Source organism: Arachis ipaensis, chromosome B8, assembly GCF_059453495.1.
Source record: "Arachis ipaensis isolate K30076 ecotype BB chromosome B8, ASM5945349v1, whole genome shotgun sequence".
NCBI lineage: Eukaryota > Viridiplantae > Streptophyta > Magnoliopsida > Fabales > Fabaceae > Arachis > Arachis ipaensis.
The window spans coordinates 92,558,125-92,580,368 of record NC_142443.1 but is presented as its reverse complement, the minus strand read 5'-3'; the positions used below and the strand labels follow the sequence as shown (position 1 = coordinate 92,580,368).

Sequence of the window (22,244 nt, the reverse complement as noted above, 5' to 3'; positions counted from 1 at the left end):
AGAGGTTAGTCTGTAAGGATGCACCATAGTAGAACGGCCATGTCTGTAGTAAAGGAGGACTCGTGAGTGCTTAGAAAGACGTAATGGGACATGATCTGTGCCCATACGCGAACCTCCAAAGTAAGTGCTGAAGCCGATATTCCCTTAGGGCAGGTACGATGGTATCCGTAGATCCAACGGCTGCCAGGTAATGCGATAACTCTGAGAACGGCGTCCCAGTCAAATTGGTACTTCTGGCGCTTGAGTGCGTCTTCTTGAAAGGCGTCCATTCCTTCTGGAATAGGGGGAAGACATAGAGCTTTTTGAATAGCCTCTTCTGTAATGGGGACTTGCTTCTGACGAACATAGACAGACTGCAGAGTTGGCAGGTGGAAGTTGGAGTAGAACTCGACTACCCAAGAAAGATTGACCTGCCTTGGCTGTCTCTGTAGGAAATCCCATTGTCTTTGGGCAATTTGCGACTCAACAAAGGTAGCAATATTGGGCAGGAGGAGAAGAAGGTATTCGTTGTTGTAATTCCTTTCTGCCAGGATGGGGAACATCTACTCACAGTAGCGATTGGAAAATCGCGCAGTGTCCTTTGCTGGAAAGGCTCTTTCTTTATCATCAACCTTTATTATCCTCTTAATCTTCTTTGTTGAGGGCTTTACTGCAGTGGAGGAGGGTTCTGCCACTAGTGCTCTTTTAGTTCCTCTTCTTGCTGGTGGTTTGGGAGTAGCTTTCTCCTTTCCTTTCTTGGTATCCATCCTGAAAAAGGGAAGAGAAAGTAAATTAAATTCAAAGAGATATATAGCAAGGAAGAGAACGGAAAAGGTGGTGATGGATGCACATTAGGTGGTAACTGACATTAACACATTCTCATGAGTACATGTGAAAAGTCATCAATGGAAAATAGCTAGTGCATATAATGTTAAGTGAATGCAAGGTGTTTATTGGCATGCCAGAAAAGGGCATGAGTAGCATAGATCAAGCATCACTCATAACAAACCATCACATTTGTATTGACAATTAATTTCAATTAATACAATAGTAAAGGGAGTTTATGAAAAGCAGCATTGAATAGTAGAATAACATAGAGAAGTACATAATGTCATATGGGCTTTTTCACAAACACATAGCATGCATGGTAGATGAGGCATAGAAAGTATTAAAGTGAACATGCAAGCAATCCTTTAAAAAATTAATATATAATTGTCAAACAAGTGCAACAATCCACAAGCATATAATGAGGAATAATGACTCAAATAAAATTCTAACACCATGTAAAAAGGAAAGAAGAAGAAAGAAAATATGAATAATGAAAAGAAAAAGAAAAGAGAAGAAAATAACATATAAAATAAGAAGAATGATAGAAAAGGAAGGAGGGAAGAAGAAAATAAAACCTTGTTAATGGAGGTGAGAGAAAGAGTGAAAGGTGAGATAGAAGGAAGAAGGGAGAAGGAAGAAATAAGGAAGGAAAAGAGAAAATAGGATTTGGGGAAAAAAAGATATGATATTTGGCAAAATTAGGAAAACTGTGCGCCGCAAGCGACGCGATCGCATGGGGCACGTGGTCGCGTGACTTGCGCTTAAGGTGATTGACGTGGTCGCGTCAGTCACGCGGTCGCGTGACCCGGTTTGTGCCAGTGGCGCGAGGATTGCCTCACACTCGCACAACTCTCTGTTCAAAATCATTAAATGCCAAATTTTAGGTGACGCGATCGCATGGGACATGCGATCGCGTGAGTGGGCAGTTTTGGGGGTACGACGCGGCCGCGTGGTGCACGCGGTCGCGTGAGGGGGACTGCACGTCCAGCGCCAGTCCAGCACCACTCTAGCACAACTTTTAGCTGTGCACCATTATTACGCCGAAATCTTGCTCACGCGGCTGCGTGGGGCGTGCGATCGCGTCGGAGGCCATTATTCCCGTATGACGTGGTCGCATCAGCGACGTGATCGCGTGGGACGATTTGTGCCATTGGCATGCCTCTAGCCACGCTCTCGCGTGACTCTTTGTTCATTTTTTTATTTTTCACCCATCTCCTTGCGACGCGGACGCGTCACTGAGGCGGTCGCGTCACATGAGAGATTTTTTTTTAAATAAAAGTATGTAAATGCAGATGCACGAAATATACTAATAAAGAGAAGAGTTATTGAGTAAGAAAACTAAAAATAGAGAAAAAAACGATCATACCATGGTGGGTTGTCTCCCACCTAGCACTTTGCTTTAACGTCCGTAAGTTGGACGCTCCACTAGCTCAGTCTTCGGCTATGTGGGGATCTTCCAAGAGGAAGATCTCGAGTTCCTTGTCTTTCTTCCACTTTTTGCCATGGTACAACTTTAAACGATGTCCATTAATTTTAATAAGCTCAGAGCTCGAAGGATGGCTAAGGTGATAAACTCCGTACGGTTCGGCCTTCTCTACTCTGTATGGACCTTCCCATCTTGATCTCAACTTGCCTGGAATGAGCCTCAGTCGAGAATTGTAAAGGAGGACTGAGTCCCCAGGTTGGAACTCTATTGCAACTCCCCGGCAACGGCGCCAAAAATTGATGCGGGCAGAAATTGGCGAATTAAAAATTGTTAATTTATATACGTTGCAAGTATAGTTCTTAACTCGCCAGAAATCTGCCTATCAATTTAGAAAGGTGTCACAGAAATTTAAAATTAAAATACTGGGAGTATCAATCCCAGGTCGTCTCCCAACGAGTTACAAGAAAGGGTGCTATTTTATTAATCAGAATGTTTTCAAAAAGGTTTTGGTTGAATGGCAGAAAATTAAATTAGAGAATTTATATAGATTTAAATAAAAGCCTTGACTGGGAGTTGATTACATGGAAGCCCTATTCTTGATGGAATACTCTCAAGATTAATTGACAATTGAGTTATTTCGTTTAGTTATCCCTTACTAAGTAGGGAAAGGTCAAACAAGTTGGAATGCTGTTCTATCCACAAGTCCCAATCCACTCTTGGGAGGATTGGTGTCAGGAACTAGAGGGCAAACCAACAATAACCCAATTACAGTCTTTCTCTTGAACCTTCCAACTCAAGGGTTCCTTTCAATCAACTCCCCATCAAGTTAGGGAACTACTCACTCATTGTAGATATAAAATTCATAACATCAGGATAGGAATTAAAGAAAGATATGATAAATAATAAGGAAAAGATTAATTAAAAATAAAAGTAATTCTTGTATTAATAAAAACTAAAAATAATCCGATAGTAAAATTAAGTAAAATTCAGTAATATGGAAGAGTAAGAGACAAGTGAAGAGAACGAACTAGAATATCGAAGTCTTGATGAGGCAATAACTCTTCTCAATATCCCAATGCAAAAACAATGAAAATGACCAATCCTAAACTATGAATGTGTAGAGAGAAAACCTAGAGGAGGAATGAAAACTAGATCTAAAAACTAAAAACTATGCGGAATGAATGTTCTCTATGGTTTCTACATGTTCTCTGGCTCTAGTCTGCCTTGCTGGGCCGAAAACTGGGTCAAAATACGGCCCGCAATCGCCCCCAGCGATTCTGCAAATTATGCAGATCGCGCACGTCACGCGATCGCGTCGCTCATGCAGACGCGTCATTCGCGTTTCGCTTTACCACGCGGACGCGTCGTCCACGCGGCCGCGTCACTCGTGCTGTTCCATGCCGCACGGTCGCGTCATCCATGCGACCACGTCACTGCAATTTGCTCTCTTCCGCGCGGTCGCGTCATCCATGCGGCCGCGTCGCCTCTCACTGGTCATCTCCTCAATTTCTTGTGTTCCTTCCATTTTTGCAGGCTTCCCTTCCAATCTCCAACTCATTCATGCCCTATAAAGCCTGAAACACTTAACACATAGATCACGACATCGAATGGAATAAAGGAGAAATAAAATACATAATTAAAAGTCTCTAGGAAGCAAGTTTTCAACTATAAAACATCTTTAGGAAGGAAATATAAATGCATGCTTATTTAATGAATAAGTGGGCAAAGATCATGATAAAACCACACAATTAAACACAATATATACCATAAAATAGTGGTTTATCACCCGTCCTCTCAGTGAAAATGGTCCAAAATGCACTGTCACCGCACGGCTAATCATCTGTCGGTTCTCGATCATACTGGAATAGGATTCAGTAATCCTTTTGCGTCTGTCACTACGCCCAGCACTCGCGAGTTTGAAGCTCGTCACAGTCATCCCTTCCTAGATCCTACTCGGAATACCACAGACAAAGGTTTAGACTTTCCGGATCTCAAGAATGGCCGCCAATAATTCTAGCCTATACCACGAAGATCTGATCTCACGATCAGGAGGCTAAGAGATATGCATTCAAGCTTGTTTGCATGTACAACGGAAGTGTTTGTCAGGCATGCGTTCATAAGTGAGAATGATGATGAGCGTCACATAATCATCACATTCATCATGTTTTTGTGTGCGAATGAATATCTTAGAGAAGAAATAGGCTTGAATTGAATAGGAAAACAATAGTACTTTGCATTAATTCATGAGGAACAACAGAGCTCCACACCTTAATCTATGGTGTGTAGAAACTCTACCGTTGAAAATACATAAGAACAACGTCCAGGCATGGCCGAGAGGCCAGCCTCCAAGGTCTAGGGACTAAACGTCCAAAGATTTCCAAAGATGTATAACACAATAGTAAAAAGTTCTATTTATACTAAACTAGTTACTAGGGTTACAGAAATAAGTAAATTGTGTGCTTGGGCTGAGCATTGAAGCTTTCACGTGTAGAGGTCTTCCTTGGAGTTAAACGCCAGTTTGTAACCTGTTTCTGGCGTTTAACTCCAGTATACGGCAGAAAGCTGGCGTTGAACGCCAGTTTACGTCATCTAAACTCGGGCAAAGTATGAACCCCTATATATTGCTGGAAAGCCCTGGATGCCTACTTTCCAACGCAATTATTTAAAAACTAATAAAAATATATTAAAAACTAACTAAATCATACTGAAAACTATCTAAAAACAATGCCAAAAAGCGTATAAATTATCCGCTCATCACATACCTGACGCATACACGTGACATGCGAAGAAGACCATCGACGCGTACGCGTGACAAGTGCGAAGTGCAAAAAACGCTGATTCCTATTAATTCTGATTTATACTTTAATTTTTATTTTAAAATAGAAAAAGATATTATTTTAGTTTTAGAAAATAGATTTTAAATTAATGAGGATTAGATATAAAAGGGAAAAGAAACTTCCCTTCTGGAGGTGGGGATTCCAATTAGTTAACTTTAAATTCCACCTCTACCAAAATACATTTTATCAGAATCCTTATTTTTCTCTCTGAACCATGAGCAACTAAACCTCCATTGTTAAGGTTAGGAGCTCTGTCTATTGTATGGATTGATTTTATGGTTTTTTTATTTTAATTCATGTACTGATTTATATTTCAAGAATTGTTTTCGTTCTTTATCTTATGAATTTGGGTGCAACGGAAGTATGACCCTCTTTCTAATTGAGTTCTTGTATAACTTGGAAAAGCTCTTTACTTGAATAACAGCTTGAAAACAAATTCTCCTAAATTTTAATTATCTAGCTTTAACAGGATACGTGACATATAATCCTTTTATATTTGGGTAACTAGATTTTCTGTGGCATATAAACTAGAATTGAACTTCACCCTCTAATTGGAATTAAGTGACCAAGGAATTGGCGGTTGATGAATTTTAGAGGAGACTAGGAAGGTCTAAGGAATTAGGGTCTAGTCATATATAGTTTGCCATGAATTAAATCTTGCATGATTAAAATAGTTAATAAGAAAAGTCAATCCAAAAAATAGATAACTCTGGAGCCTTAACTGTCTTCTCCATATTTTATTCCCAACTTATTTATTTGCCTGTCTTCTGTTTAATGCTTTTTGAACTCTCAACACTATTTTCTATTTGTCTAACTAAGTAAATCACTTAAACATTGTTGCTTAGTCCATCAATCCTCGTGGGATCGACCCTCACGCACCTGAGGTATTACTTGGTACGACCCGGTGCACTTGCCAGTTAGTTTGTGGGTAGAAAATCCACACCATCCTTTATGAAATAAGAGAAGATCAAAGAGCCTTGAGGGAAGAACAACTAAGACAAGGGCAAGACATAAAAGAGCTTAAATGCTCCATTGGATCCACTAGAGGAAGCAGTAGCCGCCGTCACTAACGTGGTCACGTTCCATTACCTCATTGCTTATGTTATTTTTATGTATTTTTTTGTTTTCATTATATTTTATTATCTGTTTCTGATAAACCCCGATTTTGTGGTTTATCTTGTGCTTATTTTGGGAGATTTTATCAACATTTCTCACACTTATTCACAAGAAATGCATGGTTTTGTGTTCACTTCCCAATATTGCTCTATGATGTAAAACATGCTTATTTGGCCTTAAAATTGCCATATTTTAACCCTCTTCTATTGCCATTCGATGCCGTGATATATTTGTTGAGTAATTTCAGGAATTATAGGGTAGGAATGACTTATAAGAGAGGGAGAAAGCATGTACAAAAGGGAGGAACATGAAGAATTGAGATCTTTGGAAAAGCAGCATCGGCGCGCTCGCGCATTCCACGCGCACGCGTGGATGGGATTAGCTGGAAGCGGCGTGCGAGGATGGATGCATCTGCACGAATCAGGAGAATCTTATCGATGCGCATGCACACGTGGCGTGCACGCGCACGTGGCGCGCACGCGCACGTGGCGCGCACGCGCACGTGGCGCGCACGCGCACGTGGCGCGCACGCGCACGTGGCGCGCACGCACGCACGCGTGGAAGGCTGCACGTGACCTCATTAAAGGAAATCGTGCCTAGCGATTTCTGAGGCTCATTAGGCCCAATTTCAAGCTGCTTCTGCATGAAAAAAGACCCAAGGATGCTAGGGGAAAAGGGGGATCACTCAATTTTTACACTAGGACATAATTTTTAGTTAGTTTTTGGTTCTTTGGTTATTCTAGAGGGAGAAACTCTTGTTCCTCTCTAGATCTAGTTTTAATTTGATCTTCCCTTGTTGATTTGTGACTTGAATCTTGTTAATTACTAGCTTTAATTGTTCAATTTGAATTTCTTGTTACAATTTTGCTTATATCTTGTGATAGTTTATGAATTCTTGTCAATTCTCATTTTATACCCATTTCATGAATGTTATGAATCTTGACTTGTTGATGTTACATTGATGATTTCTATGCTTAGCTTTATTGTTTGGATGATTGCATGTTGATAATTGTTAGTGGGTATTTGTAGAACTCAATTTAATTGCTAATTTGAACATGTCTTTTGTTAGTGCTTACCAAGTGTTTGATGAATTGTTTACTTTGATCATGGAGTAGTTCTTTTTCACTCTTGGCCTAGGGGAAATTAGGAAAACTTAAGTCATTGGGTCTAATGGATTTGATGATTTAGGAACCCTAGGTGATCAATTTGATACTCATTGATGCCAACCCACTACTAATCTAATTAGTAGGTAGGTTGGGACTTATGGGTTGATGTGATCAGGGCCATTTGACGTACTTCAAGTCTAGGAGTAGATATCACGTACTTAAGACTTGAGAGTAGACTTAATGAGCTTGGTTCCTTATAATTGTCAAGGTATAGTTGTTAGACAAGGATGGTGATCCCAATTCCCGAGCCTAGCCAAGAGTTACCTTTATTATTCATACTTGAAAATCAACTTTCTCAACCAATTGCTTTAGTTGTAGTTTCTTGTTTGGGTCACAATAGGATTAAGTGGAATGTTGTTTATTCATTTAAGGTGCTTATGTTTTGTTTAGTTGATTGAATTAATTGTTTCATTTTAAGATTACTTGTTTGTTAAGATTCCCATTTATTTTCATGCTCATAACTCACAACCCCGCATTTCTAACCAATGTCGAAGCACATGATTGCCCATTCCTTGTGAGACGACCCGAGGTTTGAATACTTCGGTTATTTCTATTGGGGTTGAACTTGTGACAACCAAATCCCTCTTCTAAATTTGACCCCCGAGGATTGTTGTTGGTAGAGCTATACTTACAACGCGGTTTTCTTGAAGAGAATCTTTACCAATACATCTTTGGGTGCTTCTGTGACAGTGGTCAGTTTTCTGTTTCTAGTGCATGATTATCTTTTTGTTTTGTCTTAAGCTATGAAATATTCCATATATCTCTCACCATACTTAAAAAAAATTTATTTGAAAAAGAGAAAAGTGAGATACATAATTTCGAGTTATATAATAAGAATAGTCCAATTATTTGATGTGGTGGCCTTGCTTTTACTTTTTGAATGCGTGAATTAACAATGCATATTTGATGTTGGACTAAAGTGTGTTGGCTCTTGAAAGAATGATGAAAAAGGAGAAGTATTATTGGTGATCTGAAAAATCCAAAAAATATTGATTCTTGAAGCAAGAAAATGATGCAAAACCAAAAAAAAAAAGAAAAAGAAAAAGCCAAAAGCTCTTAAAACCAAAAGGCAAGAGCAAGGATCCAAGGCTTTGAGTATCAATGGTTAGGAGCGTCTAAGGAAACAAAAATCTTGGCCAAAAAGTTCAAATGAGCTGCTTTCCCTAACTAAATGCTTGTGGTGTGAAGGTGTCAAGTGGAAAAGCTTGAGACTGAGCAGTTAAAGTCGTGATCCCAAAAGCAAAAGAGTGTGCCTAAGAACTCTGGACACCACTATCTAGGACTTTAAGCAAAGCTAAAAGTCGAATCCAAGGATTCCCCTAGTTAAGTGTCTGTGGCGTTTATCTATCCGGTGGTAATACTGGAAAACAAAATGCTTAAGGTCACGGCCAGGCTAAAAAAGAAGCTATTTTCAAGAATCAAGAAAAGCTAAACTAATAAAATCAATAATATCATCTGGATTCTGAGTTCCTAAAGATGTCAATACTTCTAAGCTTCAAAGGAAAGTGAGATGCCAAAACTATTCAGAAGTAACATAGCTACTAGCCCCGCTTATTAATTGAAACTAAGCTTCATTGAAAACTCTGAGATTTATTGTCTCCTTCTCTTCTCTGTTTTTATCTTATATTGTTTTTGGTTGCTTGGGGACAATCAACAGTTTAAGTTTAGCGTTCTGATGAGCGGATATTTTATACGCTTTTTGGCATTATTTTCATAGTCTTTTGGTTATGTTTTGTTAAGTTTTATTGAGTTTTAGTAGGTTTTTGTGCAAAAATTACTTTTTGGATGCTACTTTGAGTTTTTGTTTTTTCTTATGTTTTTAGGTGATTTTTTGGTGATTCTGGCAAGTTTTGGAAAAGCCTGATTCAGAGACAGAGAAAAGGTTGCAGATGTTGTCAGATTCTGACCTCCGTGCATTTGAATGAGCATTTCTGGAGCTACCAAGGTCCAATTGACGTGACCTCAATGGCATTGGAAAGCTAACATATAGGGCTTTCCAGCAATATATAATGGTCCATACTTATCTTTGTAAAGGATGGCCCAAAATGGGTGTTGAATGCCCCACTGACCCCCTGCCTGGTGTTTGGATGGCCCAAGAGGACCAAGATGGCATTTGGACACCCAAAAGGGAGCAAGCCTGGTGTCCAATGCCCCAAGAGGATTCTCAACACATAAATTCATCACAAGCTCATCCCAAACACTCATCAAGTGGGTCCAAGAAGTGGATTTTTGCACCTCTAAGTCTAGTCTATCATATTTTTGTATTCTTTTCATTATTAGAATAGTATAAATAGAACAAGATCACCCTTGTTAGAGTTATTTTAGCTTATTCAAACCTTTCACAACTATTTTGTGTAAGCTATGAGCAACTAAACCTCGTAAGTTAAGGTTAGGAGCTCTTCCGATTCTCATGGATTATTAATATTACTGTTTATATTTCAATATGTCTGATTTTATTCTCTTATGCATTCTCGTTCTTCAATCTCAATGAATTGGGGGTGAACCGTGACATTCATCCTTGTTCTACATGGGTTTCGTGCGAGTCCTGACCCAGATAGCATTGAACTAAAGCTAGAGAATGCATTGCGGATTCCAAGAGAGTACCTGGGTAACTTTGGGTACGTGACATGAAATCCTGATGACCGTGGGTTACTGAGGTCTCTGTGGTGCTAAGGCTAGAGTCAAAGAAGCAGCACTCTCTGATCTGGAAGATCCAACCTTATCTGTGGCATTTTGAGTAGGATCGCGAGGGGGAGTGGATTGCTTAGAGCTTCATCCTCGACTACAGTGAGAAGCCATGAGTCAACTTGATGAGAGGACATGAGTTACTCAGATATGGTGGACTGCTGTTGTTTAGAAGAGATTAACTTGATGAGAGGACATAAGTAAGTCACTTACGGCTGCCATTGAATGAATCATCCGTTATTGAAGTAGACAGTAAGAAAAGTTAACCGGAAGGAAATAGCATCTCCGAAGCCTTAACTGAATCTTTATTACTATTTTCATATCAATCTGGTATTTCGTTCTTTACAATTTTGTTTATGCTTTCAATAAACAACCATCTTTTCTAATCGCCTAACTAAGATTTACAAGTTAGCCATTGCTTTCTCAATCCGACAATCTCCGTGGGATTCGACCCTCACTCACCTGAGGCATTACTTGGATGACCCGGTGCACTTGCCGGTTCAGTTGTGTGGAGTTCAATTCTGTGCACCACCTCATTAAAGGAACACGCTGGGGGAAATTTTTGAGCTCATTGAGGCCCAAATCCAACTCATTTCTGAAGTATTTGAGGCCAAATTCAAGAATGAACAAGGGGGGAGAAATTAGATTAGGTTAGAAACATGTTTTAGGGTAGTTTTCTAGAGAGAGAAGCTCCCTCTTCTCTCTAGAATTATGGTTCTTAGGTTAATTTTCTCTTTAATTTCATTCTTTAATTCCTGTTTTAGTGTAGTTTCATTTACATTTTCATGTTCTATTGTCTTTATTCTCTTAGATTCTCTTGTTAATTTCTCTTTTATGCCACTCTAGTTTTATGAACACCCTTGTTGATTTTCATTTTCTTTTAATGTAATTTCATGTTTTATGTTCCTTTGATGTTTATTTAGATTTCTATTAATATTTTCTTGCAATTTATAGCCTTAGATTTTATATTTCTTGCAATTTATTATGCTTTTATTTTTATGCACATATTGATAAAAAGCTTGGCTTAGTTTCAGAGTAGATTTTTTAGCATTCTTGGCCTGGAAAGAGAAATCAGGCAATCTTGAGTCATTAATACCCAATTTGAATTGGTGATCTAGAGTTGTTAGTTAATCTTGTTTTCATTAACATTACTTATGAATTGGGGTTAACTAGAAATATTTAACTTTCTTCTGATGCGAAGATAACGTAATAGGCTTTAGCTCTTGGTAATCATTGTATCATGATTAATGACTTGGATAGAAAACCTTTATTCTCAATCCTTACCATGAATGCCACTTTTTAGTCTTCTCATATGCAAATCCCCTTGAACCTCATAACCGATAACACACATACCGCATTGCAATTCCTTTGAGAGACGACCCGATATCTAATACTCTCAGTATTTTTATTGGTTTGCACTCGTGATAAACAAAATTAAACTTTGATGTGGGTCGATTGTTGGCTTGGAACTATACTTGCAACGAAGCGATTCTCTTATTGAGAAGAAAAATTCTAAACCAACGATTAACCTTACATCAATTATTAATTGAATTTCATTGAATTTTTGTTGAGATTTTGTATATATTGTTGAATTTTTGGAATTCATGGTTCGGCCATGATAAGGCCAGCAGGAACCGAATCGTTTGATAAAATTGGGAACTGGGTTATTGTTGAGGAATGTTAGAAATTGATGAGATTTAATGTCTGAGAGATTAAATTAAAAGTTGTGAAAAATCTGTAACCGAAAAGTTCGAAAACGGATTTAAAATCAAGTATATATTTTGAAAGATTCCAAGAGAAGATTTTGGTTTTGAAAGAGTGTTTGTCACCAACACGAATATTATTTTTGAATATGAAAGTATAATTTGATAAAAGATCGAGGTAAAAATAGTAATTATATAAGTTTTGGGAGTATTTTGAGTAAAATATAAAAGTTCCGGATTTTTTATAACAGTTCCGGGTTATTTCTAGAAATATGAAATTAAATTAGTAATTTTTATAAATATGAAGTTAAAATTAGTAATTTTATAAAATGTTGGGTTAAAAAGTAAAATATTTAAAAGTTTGAAGTTAGAATATAATTCTTAAAAGCTTAAAGAATAGGACATTAATAAACAGGTTTTAACAAAAAAATAATAATTCTAATACTCTTTTATTATTAATGCTAGATTACTTGTATCAATATTATATATTAGTATTTCATTTAATAGATATTATCTTATTTATGATATAATAAAAGAATAAGCAGAAAATTGTCCTAAAATATTTAGAAAGACAAATCTAAATTACGAATCTTTGATTCTCTTTCCATAAGACACTTAGGAAAAGGCGAGGGAATAATACAAAGATATTTTATATTGTGGAATGATAAAAAAGAAAAGAAGAAGAAATAAAAGAAAAAGAAAGAAAAAGATTAAAGAAATCTCTCTATCACAGTAGAGTAGAGAGCAAAGACTAAAAGAATCTAAAGAACTTCTGCCATAGGAGAGCAGAGAGTAAAGATTAAAAGAATCTAGTGAACCTCTACCACAAGAAAGTGGAGAATAGAAAAGAAAAGAATGTATTAAATAAAAGGATCTTTACCACAGGAGAGTAGAGGGCAAAGTTAAAAAGACTTTAAGCCATAGGAGAGCATATGCAATCTTGTTTGGGCCTTAGTGTCAAATATATAGTGGGGACACCCATACATTGTGAACTATTTTTCAGATGTAAGCATATTACAACATATTTAAAAGTCACATTGTATGCGACCTAGCCGTAAGACTTATATGCACATTGTATGCATCTAGAAAACCATATTTGGGATTTGTACCCGGGTAATATCGAGAGCGGGTAGGCAACCGACAATGAGCTCATGGACTACATAGGACTAGACATGCATCATGCTTGTTTGCGCATATCTCTGTGCTTTGTAACTCTATAATTATGTGTGTTGTATGATTGATTGACTTCTGTGTTCTTTTATTATTTATATTTGTATGTGTCCTGTTGTTAGTTGCAGCTGGCTAATAATAATAAAATGAACTTAATTGCTACCCCAACCTTACTAAAGACTCCCCAATTTTTATCTCCTCTTTTCACCCCTTTCAGTTACAGGTACAGGTTTATTGTGAAGCTGCCGAAGCATAGAAGAATTTGTTTGCAAGTTGAGTGGTTGTTAGAATTTATTTTCTCCTCGCCTTGTTAGTTGAAACTTTTTTTCAGAAGGGTAGGTTTAACAATTGGTCTTACATGTAATACTATAATGTATCATTAATATTAAGAATGTGAATATGTCTTATTATCTTCTTAATGGAAAAGTTTTAAGTTTTTATAAAAAGTATCGACAGATTAACATGTAAAGACTCAATATTAAGTAGATTCATGATAATGCTCAGATGTGTTCTAATAATGTTCAGATGCATGATGGAGTGATCCAAAGAGAAGTGCTTCCTCGTAGCTTAAGAACTTCACTGGCAAATTTAGGACAATACGGACACAATTAGTTCCATTTCCTTTAAACATCCCTTTAAAACCCTCTGTTCTCCATATATATTTTAAGCCTTGAATTGTTCCATTGTATCTTATATTGTCACGATTTTGGACCTGCATTTTCAAAATCACTTGGTTTTATTAACCTATAATCAGAAAAGTATAGAATGAAAGCAATCTCCCTGGTCAAAGGCATATTTATCTACATTCTTGCACTGACCATCCACACGCTTTCTCCCATTCTTTATGAAAATAGAATTGATACATCTAGACAGTGTTTAATTTACAGCAATATATATTAGACTAAAGTGAATGAATGACGACCTAAGCATAAGAAATACATAAATCATAAGCTCCTCGAAAAATATATTAGACTCAGAGATAATAACACAAACACTTTATGGACAAGAAATTGCAAGAAACATTTTCAAACTCACAACTAATGAAAAAGATTACTAGAGAAATCATTTCAATTCTGATTAAAGATTGAGCATTAGAACTCATTGAGAGAAAGAGACAGAGTTTAAAAGTAGCAAACCGTGAGAGGAAGAGCAAGCCAATTATGGAATCAGTTTAAAAACAAGACAAAACCAAACCGGTTATTTCAATCAGGTTTGTGTTATTTACTTATTTTAGAGGTTTGCACCATAGATATTAGAAACGTAACCAACAATCAGTCAATTACTAGTGTTTCAAAAGCAGTCAATTAAAAATCCAAATTTAAAACCAACTACTAAATCAGCTAATTAACAAACTAATCATCTAAAATTTAATAACATAAATCAACTAATTACTAGTGTTTCAAAAGCAGCCATTACTCCTGCACCTGTTGCAATTGCACCTATTTCAAAAATCTCAAATGCAACATCACATGGTAGGTTTCCTTAGAAATACTAGGAGATGAGTGGTAGTGTCAATGTTTCAAGCAGTAAGAATCACAACAAATATCAACTGAAAGCATGTTTACCAGAATTCTTGTTCTTCAAAATCTTAATGAGTTAGGGGTCCATTTCCATGTTTCAAGTTTCAACATCCTTACCAAAATCCCTGTTCTTCAATCAAATGTAAATGAAATGCATAAATACAGCATATAAATTCCTAGAAATAAGAACACCTAACATTCAAATGCATTCTCATTCAATCACGTATTGTCTAATCATAATTACGTGCAAATGCTTGCTTAAAACCTAATGTTTTTATATATAAGTGATAAGGGCGGTTCAAAATCGTCATAATAACTAAAATCGTCACCAAATATTACGGCAATAACTAAACACGCTGTAATATTCAAATATTATGACGATTGTTTAAAATCACCATAAAATAAATATTATTTTAAATATATTTTTTTTTGTTGGTAGTATAGATAGATAGATAGATAGATAGATAGATAGATAGATAGATAAATGGTTTGGTATGTACGTTTTGATAAAAGACAATGAATAGTATTATTTTACATAAAATTAATCATGAAATTAGATAAGTACATTTGAAAGACTGACAAGGGATGAATGGAGAGCATTTTATTATGCTATTAAATGTGAAGTTCTGAATTCTATGGTTCATCTTAAATACCTCACCACACTCCTATATATGAAAGGCAAGGTACACCCAGAAAAAGGCCTATCCATTGCTTTTAATTTAATTTTTTTTTTCGCTTTTTTATTTTAACGTACACATAAAATCAATAAAATGCATTAAATTTGATGATTTAATGTTTACCAAAGAAAGAAGGAAAGCATTAAGTTTGTAACATAAATGTTACCCAACCACATTAAGACCCTTTAAATTTTTTCTTCCTATCTTTGTTTTCCTCATTTCCTCTATCCCAACTGCAATTTTTATTTTTCGTGATATTAAATGTTGCATTTAAAACTTGATGGCGCATCTTAAATACTTGCACCTTCCTGGGCATGAACCATGAAGGCATCAGATGCATGAAAACAATATTTTATATATATTGTGTTTATCTATCTAACAAATATTGTCCTAGGAGAAGTTTCAAAGAAAGTACTAATAAAATATTTTTTTTTTAAAAAATGATCTATAAAATATACTATAAAACATATAAAATACAAATTCTTATTAAAAAAATTTTCCTTACTTTTCTAATAATTAGTTCACATAGAATACTCGTTAATAAAATCTTTTTATTTTTTATTAATTAATATATACGGTTCAAGAGTAAATTCTTAGTTTCAAAGATATTAATTCTATTAATTGTATACCTTTGATTTCTCTGTATGTAGCTGTGCAGCCTGTGCTACCATAGAGTCATTTTATCTTTTTTAATAAAGAGCAAGACCATTCTTCTAGGAGCTATTTAATAGTAGTCAATAGTCATTCCGTATTATTAAATAATTTTACTTTTTTATACATTCATACAACGAAAAATTAGATAAAAATTTGATATCAATATAGTTCAGTCACCAAAAAAAAAATATAGTTCAGATATTTTAGAAAGGAATTGTATTTTATTAGAAACGTACTTCCAAACAAGTTACTCTATGAATTGATTCCATATGATGAAAAAAGTTAAATTACTTTTCATAATGCATCTAATATAAATTTAAATCAAGATATTTTTTGGATTGATTACATGACATTTAAATTATTTGATTTCTCAGAATATATCTTTTAATTACAAAGTTAAAAATTATTTATCTCTTTGCTAACGAGAGGTTTTTTTTAAGAATTTAAAACCTTTCGTTAGCAATTTAATTAAGTAAAATTCATCTTATGTAAAATACTTATTATGATGTAGAAATGTTTGGTAAGTAAAAAAAATTAGGTAAAACAGTCATAATTTGTCTTATTTAATATTTATTAATTGTTGTGATAATTAATAAATGTTAAATAAGACAAGTCTCCCTAGTATTATCCATTATGATGTGATCATGTGTTGATTTTCATTATAAATTTTAAAAAAGTAAGGAGATAATTATTATTAAAACAAAAGAAAATGGTATATGACTCAAGTACGTAAGGGTCACGTAAAATTTATAATTAACACTAAAAATTTGAGTTAGACAATAGAAAAATATTAAAAAAGTTATAAGTCACTAAAAATAAAAACTTACATGTAAAAAATTTAGAATGCATTTAGCTTGTATTTTTATTTTTATTTTCATTTTTATTTTCATTTCTATTTTAGAAATTTTGTAAAAAATTAAGAGATGAAAATAGAAATTTTTTTCTATAAAATTTTAAAAGCAAAAAATACTAAAAAAAAAAAGAAAATGAGATACAAACGAAACACATTCTTACTATCAAAGTATAAAAGAAAAACATGAAAATATAGCTGTCCACTTACTCATAGAAGATTTTTCTCATGAAAGATTTATTATTGCCTATAGATATATTAGCTTATCTGAGGAACTATAAAATAAATCGTCAAGTTTTCCCCCCACATATTAAAGATAAGGCTGATTTCATTAATGATGATAGGAAACAGATCGATGATTGTCTACAGGGAAGAAAAATACAATTAAAGACATTTAAAAAGGTGTAAACAAGATTAGTACTATGGAAAAGTATTGGGTACGAACATATTATTTGTCAACTTATTGTCAACAATAATTAATTATTATATTTTAAATACATATAAAAAGAGACACATCTAAAAAATATATTTATAAAGACATTTCTATTAAACACAATTATAAAAAAGATATTTTTATTAAATACATCCACAAAAATACTTTTATTAAACACAATTATAAATAAGAGTTGGTAAAAATTGACATAAATAATATTGGTAACGTAGCGGGATTGACTCTTAGTACTATACTATACCATACCATACTATATGAGGAGTCGTGAAAGAAGAAGAATACAATAAATAAAACTCATAATTGCAAAAACGTACGTAGTAGCCACGTTAAGGCGAAGGGTTTGTTTCCTTCTTCCTTCCGCCGTGGTTTGCATGGTTTTCTCGTAGCGTCAATCAAAACTCACATTGAGCGTCAAAACGTGCATGAAAATGACAACAACGACCAAAATCATGAGAACTTCATTGCCTTCCAGCTCCCAGTTCCTGACGAGATCGACCTCTGCCCAAACCTACAAGATCTAATTCTTCATTGCTCCTTTACCGATCGCTTTATCCATGGATGGGTCATCGATAATAATTAACCAATTAAATTTTAAATTTCGTAAATAAGTTATTGATGCTAGTATTTACGTACCTTATGTTTTTTATTTTAAAATAAACTTAACGAGAACTAGGCACTTTTTTATTTTCTATATTGGGAACCGTTGGTGTATAACCACGTTATAGTCGTCCATGGTGCTTCACGCAGATGTGACGGCTGCGATGAAGAAATCGGACGGACCGATTTATACAAGAAAATCGAACGGTCCGAATTCGGGGTTGGGAGGGTACACAAATCGGACGGTCACGCATGCAAGTGTCTCCCAAGGTGAAACTAGCAACACTTTGGTGATTTTGGTGCGCTCCCTCCCCATTCTCTTTCATTTTCAGCAACCAAACTCTCTCCCCCTGCAACCCCACAAGCTTCTTCCATGGCCTTTCATACATAAAACGTAAAGGAAAAAAAATTGGACCATTTGTTAACAATGCCGAGAAGAAGAAGAAGAGTAAAAGATGTTAATCGTCCGGACCTCCACATTGCTAATTATCTTGATCATCTTAACTATGTAAGTTTTTATTTTATTTTAAAAAATTTTATTTTAATTAAAATAATAGTTATTATTATGTTAGAGATTAGTAATTTATTATGAAGATGATGTTAGAAATTAATGTAATAATAGTGTTTGAATATTTTAATCTAATTAAAATAATTTTAGAAATTAGTAGTATACAGAAATTAGAAAATTACTGTAATAATATTATTTAGAAGGAAGCATTATATATTATAATAATATAATAAAGTGATTATTGTTATTAGTAAGATAATTAAAATAATGATAATAATAATAATAACAATACTGTTATTAAAAATGGAGGTATGTATGATAAATAAATTAAAGAGTTAATATTAGTTATTATGACCGAATTTATAGGAATAATAATAATAATAATAATAATAATAATAATAATAATAATAATAATAATAATAATAATAATAATAATAATAACCGATACTGATGGTTTAACTATTGATTATTATAATATGACACTAATAGATAGATCAACATGTGATAATGAAAATCATTTAAGTAGTAATATTGTTAGTAATAAGTAATTTTTTTTTGTAGTAATAATATTTATTTATGATGATTAAGCATTCGTAGGAAAATAGTAAAATAAATAAATATTATGATTTAAAAATTATTAAGTTAACTATTTTTGTTATAAGTATAACATAAATATTTAATAAATGATTAATGATTGATTTATTGTTGTATGTATGTTGTTAGAATATAATTGAATAGTTACTTTAGTATTAGTATATAGTATAATAGTTTTTTATTTAATAGGTATTTTTATTGGTTGTGGTTGTGGATACATTTTACTTGTTATTTGGTAATGAAAGTTTGAGTTGATAAATAAATTTAATTTGTTAATTATTTAATATTATGTTTGTGTTTAGGGTTCTCGAATGTTGCAATGTGACCACTATATGCCGCCGGATCGGTACAATCCAATAGTGGAAGGGTATTTACGGGACACAGACTTTTATCATGTTTCACAGATTGGAGTTGTCCAATGCCAGTCGGCATTGGTTAATGCTCTGGTCGAGAGATGGCGCCCTGAAACACACACGTTCCACTTTCCGGTTGGTGAGTGTGCCGTGACACTGGAGGATGTGGCTTTAATTCTTGGTCTGCCGACGAATGATTTGCCAGTTACGGGACCGACACTGAGCAGTTATGAGGCTTTAGAGACTGAATGCCTGGACCAGTTTGGTGTTGCACCTATGAAGTCAGACTGCAGGGGAAGTTTCATCAAGTTGGTTTAGTTTCGAGCATTGAAAGCTCGATTAGTGTTGGTTGATGATATCCAGATTCAGAGGTACGTGAAGTGCCACATAATGTTATTGTTTGGGACCGTTATGTTTGGAGATAAGTCTGCATCAGGGGTGCACTAGAAGTTTCTGCCGTTACTCGTAACTTTGGGGGGATCATACAGTTCAGCTGGGGATCGGCCTGCCTGGCACACCTGTATAGATCATTGTGTAGAGCAACTCGGGTCGACTGTAAGGAGATTGATGGTCCGCTGACACTGTTGCTTGCCTGGGCTTGGATCCATCTACCATTCATTGCGCCAATTCCAAGCAATCCTCAAATCTTTCCGATTGCAAATAGGTAAATTTAATTACTAAACGCTTTTAAATAGTGTATTTTAAATTGTATCCATAAATGTAAGTTAGCGACTCGCTTGATGTCAGGTTCCATAACTAGGAGTGTCAGAATCGGCCTTACAGATTTCGTACCCTTGAGAAAAATGTGCTAAGCCTCAGATGTCTCTCCCTCAACTATGGCAAATGCAATCGGCACGATGTTGTTGTTGCCATCCTGTGAGACTGCAACCAACAAACAACCCTTTTACTTTCCATACAAATGAGTTCCGTCTACCTGCACTATTGGCTTGCAATGTCTGAAGGCTCTAATACAAGGGTAATAACTCCAGAAGACTCGGTTTAGCACACGAATATTAGGAACCAAGTCATCTCCCTGGTACGCAGGCATTGTTTCAAAATGAACAACTGCGGATGGCTCCTTGTGACACATGGCCTCAAACCATATCGGCAAGGTTTCGTACGAAGCTTCCCACCCTCCGAAAATTGACTCCACTGCCTTCTGTTTAGCTAACCATGCTTTGCGATAACTAATGGTGTAGTTAAACTTTGACTGTACTTCCGCAATCACTGATTTCACCCTAATAGACGGGTCAACTTCTACCAACGGCTTTATTGCTTCTGCAACTGTGTTGGAATCCAGCTTCGAATGATCTTGAGAAATGGTGGCCCTAGTACAGGTGTGACTACCGTTGTACCTCCTTATCTCCCAACAGAACTTTCTGGACATTTTGCTCACCGTGATCAGCCAATCACATCCTGCACCATACTGGGTGCATTTAGCATAGAATGTCGTCGGTTCTGACTCATGCACCCGATAATCTACACCTCTGCGGATTGTATAATCTTTCATCTCCTTAATTACTGCCTCCCTAGAACTGAATTCCATCCCCACAGTAAATTCACCATCCGGCATAAGGGGAAACTTTACTGCAATAACATCACAAATTTTAGAGTTGTCAGAACTAATAATATAATAAACTAATAAGCACAGAACAAGGGAAAACGTACTTCTCAAAACCGAACCGGTTATCGAACCGGTCAGAACGGCCGAACCGGTCGGTCCGGACGAACCGTCAACTCCCGTCCTAATGCCCTGCTTATTTGGACCGGCCGATCCGGTCTAGATGGCCGGTCCAGTCAAATCGGTCATTTTGGTTGACCAAGCTGGTCCAGTTGAACCGGCCGGTCCGGTCCAACCGACCGGTCCGATCGAACCGTCAACTCCCGTCCTAATGCCCTGCTTAGGAGGACCGGCCGATCCGGTCTAGATGGCCGGTCCAGTCAAATCGGTCATTTTGGTCGACCAAGCTGTTTCGGTTGAACCGGCCGCTCCGATCGAACCTGCCGGTCCATTCGAACCAGTCGGTCCAGTCGAACCGGCCGCTCCGATCGAACCGACCGGCCCTGTCCAAGTGTCTGCCCCGGTCGAACCGGCCGAGCCAGTTTGATTCAATCACCAATTTGACTATATTAAACGTTAAACAATTACTAATTACATGCTATATTTTGCCTATTTACCCTTGTCTTAATTATTTGTCCTAAACACAAAACGCATGCACAAATCATACTATCACAAATCTTAATTTAAATTAATGGCGCACCTGCATTTACATATTGAGGATACTCCGGTGCATGCATGACATCCAAATCCAACGACCGCATGAAACTCGGCTCCACAAACGGCTGCTGATTTGCTAGTGCATTTGCCACATCTGCTACATTTGCCACCATAGCCTTGTCAGCTTGATCTTCGTTTCCACCCGGATCAACGACCTCGTAGTTACTTTCGAACTCTTCTTCACTATCACTGTTGTAATCTTCCAATTCAATATCTCGGTCCGCTGCAGATTGCTCGAACTCGATGTACAATTCGATAAACGTCATTTGCGACTGACTTTCAAGATACACTGAAAACATTTCTTGCATGCTCGCTTCGTCGGTCACGTATTTCGTTTGAAATTGCACGAACACACCAAAGACAGATATAGGATATCTATACAGAATACACGACACTCTCCTAGATATTTCAAAATCCATCTTCTCACATATGACCCCTTTTAATTCTTCAAATGACAGTGTGAATGGAATAATAACATCTAACGGATTATCACATACAAATTTCACTCCTTCTGATATTTGTAATAAAATATGGCCATCATAATACACTTTTAATCTTACTCTATCATCCATGATAATAGAGAAGAAGAGATCTACAAATAAAGAAGAAAAGATCTGCAAAGAAGAGATTTAGAGAGTTGTAGCAACGAAGAAGAAGAATGAAATGAGCTGCTCAGATTCGGTGGGTGCATCTATATATATATATACCACACTCAAATCGGACCATCCGACCGGATGTATGGCCATTCGAAATTTTAAGAACAAAAAAATCGGACGGTCCGATTACCAGAAAGCCCGCCCAGAAAATTTTCTTTACCCAAAATCGCTGGGTCCGATTTTCGTGAGCAACATT

The 22,244-nt window shown here is 35.8% G+C and overlaps 2 protein-coding genes across 2 annotated transcripts; one reads left to right on the top strand and one right to left on the bottom strand.

Annotated features, from left to right (window-relative positions):
* The first annotated feature begins 18,470 nt into the window (after positions 1-18,470).
* LOC107611176 (serine/threonine-protein phosphatase 7 long form homolog) lies at positions 18,471-19,782 on the top strand. The gene is made up of 3 exons (XM_088495661.1): positions 18,471-18,476; positions 19,064-19,422; positions 19,551-19,782. Exons 1-3 carry the CDS (start codon positions 18,471-18,473, stop codon positions 19,780-19,782), a joined length of 597 nt encoding a protein of 198 aa, XP_088351787.1.
* A 140-nt stretch (positions 19,783-19,922) lies between these two features.
* On the bottom strand, positions 19,923-21,964 carry LOC107611177 (uncharacterized). Its single transcript, XM_088495660.1, has 3 exons — positions 21,376-21,964; positions 20,087-20,701; positions 19,923-19,996 (listed from the first exon to the last, which is right to left on the bottom strand). Exons 1-3 carry the CDS (start codon positions 21,962-21,964, stop codon positions 19,923-19,925), a joined length of 1,278 nt encoding a protein of 425 aa, XP_088351786.1.
* Positions 21,965-22,244: the final 280 nt, after the last annotated feature.